Source organism: Salvelinus sp. IW2-2015, linkage group LG14 (assembly GCF_002910315.2).
Source record: "Salvelinus sp. IW2-2015 linkage group LG14, ASM291031v2, whole genome shotgun sequence".
NCBI classification, from domain to species: domain Eukaryota; kingdom Metazoa; phylum Chordata; class Actinopteri; order Salmoniformes; family Salmonidae; genus Salvelinus; species Salvelinus sp. IW2-2015.
The window spans coordinates 458,328-466,922 of record NC_036854.1 but is presented as its reverse complement, the minus strand read 5'-3'; the positions used below and the strand labels follow the sequence as shown (position 1 = coordinate 466,922).

Below are 8,595 nucleotides of genomic sequence, written 5' to 3'. Positions count from 1 at the left end.
CAGTTCCTACCTGGACTAGTTCAGCCTCCAGGTTCAGTCTGTGGTGGAGAGGCATCAGTACCTACCAGGACTATGTTCAGCCTCCAGGTTCAGTCTGTGGTGGAGAGGCATCAGTTCCTACCTGGACTAGTTCAGCCTCCAGGTTCAGTCTGTGGTGGAGAGGCATCAGTTCCTACCTGGACTAGTTCAGCCTCCAGGTTCAGTCGTGTGGAGAGGCATCAGTTCCTACCTGGACTAGTTCAGCCTCCAGGTTCAGTCTGTAGTGGAGAGGCATCAGTACCTACCTGGACCAGTTCAGCCTCCAGGTTCAGTCTGTGGTGGAGAGGCATCAGTACCTACCTGGACTATTCAGCCTCCAGGTTCAGTCTGTAGTGGAGAGGCATCAGTTCCTACCTGGACTAGTTCAGCCTCCAGGTTCAGTCTGTAGTGGAGAGGCATCAGTTCCTACTGGACTAGTTCAGCCTCCAGGTTCAGTCTGTGGTGGAGAGGCATCAGTACCTACCTGGACTAGTTCAGCCTCCAGGTTCAGTCTGTAGTGGAGAGGCATCAGTTCCTACCTGGACTAGTTCAGCCTCCAGGTCAGTCTGTGGTGGAGAGGCATCAGTTCCTACCAGGACTAGTTCAGCCTCCAGTTCAGTCTGTGGTGGAGAGGCATCAGTACCTACCTGGACTAGTTCAGCCTCCAGGTTCAGTCTGTAGTGGAGAGGCTCAGTTCCCTACCTGGCCAGTTCAGCCTCCAGGTTCAGTCTGTAGTGGAGAGGCATCAGTACCTACCTGGACCAGTTCAGCCTCCAGTTCAGTCTGTAGTGGAGAGCATCAGTTCCCTACCTATCTACTTCTCACTGATGCCTCTCCACCACAGACTGAACCTGGAGGCTGAACTAGTCCTGATGCAGAACCTTTTTTCTCCATTGGGTTTGGTGTTGGGCGTCTACACCTCCTTAGGCATCTAGACTAGCGTATTCAGAAGTGTTGTAATATTACCATGGAAACCTGTTGAATTCTTTGTTTTCAGAGCGTTCCCAGAAAGTCATTGTCTAAGTATTGGTAATGTAATGGTCAGTCACCAAGTGTATTTGGGTTGAATCCAGATGTATTATCTAATCCTGTGGTTATTTATCAGGTGACCTCTCCGGTGGAGCTACCCACTATGACCATGGCACCCAAACAGAACTCTGTAGCGCTGGGTCTGTTTAAGCTTACTGTCCCAGGAGTCCCAGCAGCTCAGAAAGGCCTTACTCCAAGCCTGGGCGTTTCCTGTGCTGTGAGCACAGCCCCAGGCACTGTTCCTCTGGGCTCCTCAGCTGCCAAGACCCCTGTGGTGGATGACATGGATAAAGATTTGGACCAGCTGCTCAGTCTACAGAGCTCAGTCTCAGAACCTTCAGCGTTCCAAACTGGCACGCTTGTGGAGGTTCCGAATAAACGTGAGTACCCAGCTGGCGCCTAACATTTTTGTTCTGTTCAGCAATGTTGTAATTAGATTATACACAGTTGCAGACTATTCAGTGTGGAAAAAGACCTTGTTGCTACAACAACCCATCACTTAACAGTAACCTAAAGAAAGGCATTGATAATTTGCTAGCAACATACAGAGAAACAAGATGGAAAATTGTTGGTTCGTCCACTATATTTGTGTGAGTACTAGGGAGAGTGCAACTTTTATGTGGTTTATTTTTTCAGCAGCATTAGAGGAGAGGGAGGAGCTTGTTCCAGAGGAGGAGAGGGAGGAGCTAGTTCCAGAGGAGGAGAGGGAGGAGCTAGTTCCAGAGGAGGAGAGGGAGGAGCTAGTTCCAGAGGAGGAGGATAAGAAGCAGGAGACACAGCAGGCCAAGGAGGAGATTCAGAAGAAGGAGGTGGTGACAGAGGAGGACCTGGAAGACTGGCTGGACAGCATGATCTCCTGACCCTGAACTCTAACCTTTTGACCTTGTCTGACCGTCCAGACCCCAGTTCAGCCCTTATCACATAACGAGTACATCCCTCAGCACCTAACAGTCTTACATCATATTCTAATCCACCACAGTCAACACATGGAGCACTGCTTATATAACGGCAGATTCAGTAATATACTTTTCATAAGATCGACTTTGGACGAAGGCATTGTTGGGAGTTCTTTCCCTCCCATTTGACTGATTCGCATCAAGTCCCATGTTTTCTCCATCCTACCGACTACCCTGGATGGTTTGGCTGTGGCAGCAGAGCTCTGTGAAGCTGTACCCTTCGAAGTCAAAGGACATGAATTTCCTATTCCTTGTGCCTTGTCAGACACGGCAAGGGACACACACTCACACAGATTTTCCCCTCTGAAAGGTTTCTGTAATTGGATCGATGTTGTGAGTTAGTTGACAGCCCATGGAATACAGACATGGTTTATTGCATTGGTTAATTTATTCATTTCCATCCACCCTCTTCTCAGAAAGAAATGCAGTTTTACCAAAGCTACTACATATAAATGGCCATACAATTGCAGTTCACTGTTTTTCTGTGTTCAATAAATCTTCAACCATGTTTTTTCCTCAGCTTGTAATTTCTACTATGGAAAGAAAGGTGTACAGGCAGACAAGGACACTGTAGTTTGGGAACAAATCCAAACTGAGCAACAATTACACAATGGGTATCTAGATTTATTTATTTTTCTTCCAAAAAGCTATCCCTACTGTAGCTAGGTAATTCTAATCTAATCCACGAAGGGTGTCAAGTTCTCATTTTAAGGCACATTGGCACTTTATAAACAACTATAATGGGCTCAAGACTTGAAGGACCCCTTTTTAAAATGTCTCATCTCACCAAGCTAATTAGATTCGGACCAAGTTCAATAAAAAGGTAGAATAGGTCTAATTTAATTTCTAGTCAAGTTTCATCATTATCACCACCACAATTCACATTCTAGCATCAATCTTGTGTTTTGGGTTCTCAGTTAATATATTGGGTATTAATATCATGGCTTGTACATTCAATCACTCAAGCTGTAACCCTACATATATCAATGGCTCCACTCTACCACACAACACACATTGTGCAACAGTTTTGGGGGTAAGCAAGTGAAAAGGGTAATGTGTCATCATAACAAATCAAATGAATATAACCATTTGCGTTCAAAGAGCAAACAAGGTGTCACCGTGACAGTGACCTATCTTTTAGTAACAGGCAAAGTACTTTTCTTTACAATGTAAATTCAAACACCACGTCCAATCATCGTCTTCGTCAACCAGTCTCTCCTCAGTAGTGGCTTGCCATTTCATTAGGTGAYACTGTATGATGGATACAATGGCAGCAGAAGAGCTAGATTTCATGTTCCATTTAAGGTTCAAGTGAGTTAGTCTTTACCAGATAGTGTTGTAGGGTAGCTGGGTAGTGTTCTGGTGTCCTCTACCCAGATAGTGTTGTAGGGTAGCACGAGGAGTTTAACCCCCCCCCCCCCTCTATCCTTTACTACTTCCTGTTTAAAGATTGAGTTTTAAAACCCCTCCTACTCCTCAGTGCTATCTGTTCCACCTGTATATCCTCCTCAGTGCTATCTGTTCCACCTGTATATCCTCCTCAGTGCTATCTGTATATCCTCCTCAGTGCTATCTGTATATCCTCTTCAGTGCTATCTGTTCCACCTGTATATCCTCCTCAGTGCTATCTGTATATCCTCCTCAGTGCTATCTGTTCCACCTGTATATCCTCCTCAGTGCTACCTGTATTACCTCTTCAGTGCTATCTGTTCACCTGTATATCCTCCTCAGTGCTATCTGTTCCACCTGTATATCCTCTTCAGTGCTATCTGTTCCACCTGTATATCCTCCTCAGGGCTATCTGTTCCACCTGTATACCTCTCTCAGTGCTATCTGTTCCACCTGTATATCCTCCTCAGGGCTATCTGTTCCACCTGTATATCCTCCTCAGTGCTATCTGTTCCACCTGTATATCCTCTTCAGTGCTATCTGTTCCACCTGTATATCCTCTTCAGTGCTATCTGTTCCACCTGTATATCCTCTTCAGTGCTATCTGTTCCACCTGTATATCCTCCTCAGTGCTATCTGTATATCCTCCTCAGTGCTATCTTGTATATCTTCCTCAGTGCTATCTGTATATCCTCCTCAGTGGCTATCTGTTCCACCTGTATATCTTCCTCAGTGCTATCTGTTCCACCTGTATATCCCTCAGTGCTATCTGTATATCTTCCTCAGTGCTATCTGTATATCTTCCTCAGTGCTATCTGTATATCCTCCTCAGTGCTATCTGTTCCATCTGTATATCTCCTCAGTGCTATCTGTATATCTTCCTCAGTGCTATCTGTATATCCTCCTCAGTGCTATCTGTATATCCTCCTCAGTGCTATCTGTATATCCTCCTCAGTGCTATCTGTATAATCCTCCTCAGTGCTATCTGTATATCCTCTTCAGTGCTATCTGTATATCCTTGTGCTATCTGTATATCCTCCTCGTGCTATCTGTATATCCTCCTCAGTGCTATCTGTATATCCTCTTCAGTGCTATCTGTATATCCTCTCAGTGCTATCTGTATATCCTCCTCAGTGCTATCTGTATATCCTCCTCAGTGTATCTGTTCCACCTGTATATCCTCCTCAGTGCTATCTGTATATCCTCCTCAGTGCTATCTGTATATCCTCCTCAGTGCTATCTGTATATCCTCTTAGTGCTATCTGTATATCCTCCTCAGTGCTATCTGTATATCCTCCTCAGTGCTATCTGTATATCCTCCTCAGTGCTATCTGATATCCTCCTCAGTGCTATCTATTCCTCCTCAGTGCTATCTGTATATCCTCCTCAGTGCTATCTGTATATCCTCCTCAGTGCTATCTGTATATCCTCCTCAGTGCTATCTGTATATCCTCTTCAGTGCTATCTGTATATCCTCCTCAGTGCTATCTGTATATCCTCCTCAGTGCTATCTGTATTACCTCTTCAGTGCTATCTGTTCTACCTGTATATCCTCCTCAGTGCTATCTGTTCCACCTGTACGCGGGGTGCGGGCCGGCGGTGGTATCGGGATGAGCTGGAGGACCCGGCCGGAGACCCCTACGAGCTGTGGCGTATCCTCTTTGACATCACCTTCTTCTTCTTCGTCATCGTCATCCTCCTGGCCATCATCCAGGGTACGTTACTACCAGGGTTGTGGTTATTTCCAGTCAATTCAGGGAGTACACTGGAATTCCAATTCTCTTCAATTGGTAGCATTTTGAGTTGGAATTACAATGGTTTACCCTATCTGAATGGATTGGAATTGAAATGTTTTACCTATCAGAATGGATTGGAATTGACCCCAGCTTTGGTATGTTACTACGGAACTTTTTTGATACTGTATCACATGAGTTTTCTTGAAGTTCCTGATGTACACACAATTCAGCCTTTAGCTGCCACGTAAACACTAGAATAAATAAAAATGTGACTAAATAATCTTTAGGGTGAGGTCTAGGATCATGTAATCTTACCCATTGTGATTTAAGAGCACTCCTACTCTGAAACATTTGATACGTATACGCCCCGGTTTCAGAACAACAGCTGAGAGGACTTTACCGTGTTTAACAAGTTTAAATGCTGTCTTGTTCAATATTCCAGGTTTGATTATTGATGCGTTTGGGGAACTGAGAGACCAGCAGGAGCAGGTGAAGGAGGATATGGAGGTAAGAGTTCACCTGGTCTGGAGGTGAGTTCACCTGGTCTCACCTAGAACTTTTTCTGGGCTCCCAAGTGGCGCAGTGGTCTAAGGCACTGTATCTCAGTGCTAGAGGCGTCACTACAGAACCTGGTTCGATCCCGGGCTGTATCACAACCGTCCAAAGGCGGCGCACAATTGGCCCAGCGTCGTCCGGGTAGGGGAGGGTTTGGTGGCGGTAGGCCGTAATTGAAAATAAGATTTTGTTCTAAACTTACTTGCCTAGTTAAATAAAGGTTAAATAAAAATAACAAACGATCAATGTTAGGAATAAGCATATTCTTGAATAAATGCAATATGTTAGGGGAGGGGAGTGTATCTGATTGGGTAAACACATTCTATCATCTTACTGTAGACTAAATGCTTCATCTGTGGTATTGAAATGACTACTTTGACACGACACCCCACGGCTTTGAGACCACCACCTTACAGAGCACAACCTGGCCAACTACCTGTGAGTACATAACTGACATGAGGATGTTGTTCAAGCATACGACCAGAGTGCTCCATTATTAAAAGGCTCTTGTTGAATTGAAATAGATATGCTTAACCTTACCACCCTTAACTTTACCAGTGATGCTCTGGAGGAAAGCTTGAGTTAATATTGATCAAACTGGTCACACGGCTTTTCTCTTCCTGTGCAGCTTCTTCCTGATGTACCTCATCAACAAGGACGAGACTGAACCACACTGGTCAGGTACGTACAACAACACTTCTCTCTATCATATGAACACACTGGTCAGGTACGTACAACAACACTCTCTCTACATATGAACACACTGGTCAGGTACGTACAACAACACTTCTCTTTATCATATGAACACACTGGTCAGGTACGTACAACAACACTTCTCTCTATCATATGAACACACTGGTCAGGTACGTACAACAACACTTCTCTCTATCACATGAACACACTGGTCAGGTACGTACAACAACACTTCTCTCTATCATATGAACACACTGGTCAGGTACGTACAACAACACTTCTCTCTATCATATGAACACACTGGTCAGGTACGTACAACAACACTTCTCTCTATCATATGAACACACTGGTCAGGTACGTACAACAACACTCTCTCTATCATATGAACACACTGGTCAGGTACGTACAACAACACTTCTCTCTATCAATATGAACACACTGGTCAGGTACGTACAACAACACTTCTCTCTATCATATGAACACACTGGTCAGGTACGTACAACAACACTTCTCTCTATCATATGAACACACGGGTCAGGTACGTACAACAACACTTCTCTCTATCATATGAACACACTGGTCAGGTCTCAATCTCTGTCATTGAAACTCTACCACTGGAATAGAACTATGGAGTGATTTCAGTGCCAACAGAAACTGTATTTGAATTACACCATTTTGAATTTGTATTAGGATATTGAATCGAATATCTAACAATTTGTAATGCACACATTGAATTCATAAATTATGTTGTATTTCTGATTTTTAAAAACTGAATTGAATGAATAAATCGCATACTTTTGAAATTCAATTTCAATGTAATATTCAAATTCAATACTTATATATTCTGTTTCAATACGTAGATGTTGCATTCATTTTATGTTTATCAAAGTTTTATATATCAACTTCTTAGACCCATTGGGCACAGACGTCAATTCAACATCTATTCCACATTGGTTCAACGTCTAGACATGTCCATGTTCGAGAGAGTCTAAGCTTCAGGATGGGATATAGCCATAATAGCTTAAACGGTTAAACGCTAGAGACCAATTCATAGGAAGATAAATTAAACATGCCCCATTGGCTTCGGAAACTGGCAAAAGCTTCTGTTTTTCCACAAAGCGGTTGATTCTCTGTTCTCCTCTCCTTTCCTGGCTTGCAAAGTACCAGGATGTTGTCTCTGGTTTTGAATCAGAAGTTGAATATATGACACTTTGATCAACTTGAAATTATAGTTTGTAAACTTGATACACAGAAAATTAATGCAACATCTACCGTATTGAAACAGAATATATAGATTGAATGCAATGGCCTCCTAAACGCCAACGACACACACGCCTTTAATGTATGTGTATTTCAAATTGTAATATTGCTGCCATTTGACTTTAACACACTACACAATTTGATTTCACGTAAAATGACCTTTTGTAGTTGAAACACCTTTTCGCTCCTAAAACATTTTAACTACTGTGTATTTCCCTGTCCTTCAACAGGAGTCGTATGTGTGGAAGATGTACCAGGAGAGATGCTGGGACTTCTTCCCTGCTGGGGACTGTTTCAGGAAGCAGTATGAGGACCTGCTTGGGTGAGAGACACCTAACTACCGCTACTCACACCTACTGGGTAGAGAGGACACCTAACACGACTTTAGCTAGCTACCCTACCTGGGTAGAGAGGACACTTAACACTCCCAGTTACCCTAAAACAACACTGTCTGTATTTAGAGACAGTCTACTCACAAACTACATCCTATCTGAGGCAGCTTCTTACGTCACTTCAACAACATTTAATGGATACGTTTTCTATCTGGGTAGAGGACAATCCAGAACACTACCCAGCTACCCTACAACACTATCTGGGTAGAAGGACACCAGAACACTACCCAGCTACCCTACAACACTATCTGGGTAGAGGACACCAGAACACTACCCAGCTACCCTACAACACTATCTGGGTAGAGAGGACACCAGAACACTACCCAGCTACCCTACAACACTATCTGGGTAGAGGACACCAGAACACTACCAGCTACCCTACAACACTATCTGGGTAGAGGAACAAGAACACTACCCAGCTACCCTACAACACTATCTGGGTAGAGGACACCAGAACACTACCCAGCTACCCTACAACACTATCTGGGTAGAGGACACCAGAACACTACCCAGCTACCCTACAACACTATCTGGGTAGAGAGGACACCAGAACACTACCAGTACCCG

The 8,595-nt window shown here is 43.9% G+C and overlaps 1 protein-coding gene and 1 pseudogene across 1 annotated transcript; both read left to right on the top strand.

Moving 5' to 3' along the window:
* The first annotated feature begins 852 nt into the window (after positions 1-852).
* On the top strand, positions 853-2,511 carry LOC139028633 (uncharacterized). The gene is made up of 3 exons (XM_070446448.1): positions 853-888; positions 1,122-1,427; positions 1,684-2,511. The coding sequence occupies exons 2-3, from the start codon at positions 1,151-1,153 to the stop codon at positions 1,905-1,907; spliced, it is 501 nt and encodes a 166-aa protein (XP_070302549.1). The 5' UTR covers positions 853-888; positions 1,122-1,150; the 3' UTR covers positions 1,908-2,511.
* Positions 2,512-3,270: 759 nt separating this feature from the next.
* Positions 3,271-6,441, top strand: LOC111972864 (ryanodine receptor 3-like; annotated as a pseudogene).
* The last annotated feature ends 2,154 nt before the right edge of the window (positions 6,442-8,595 follow it).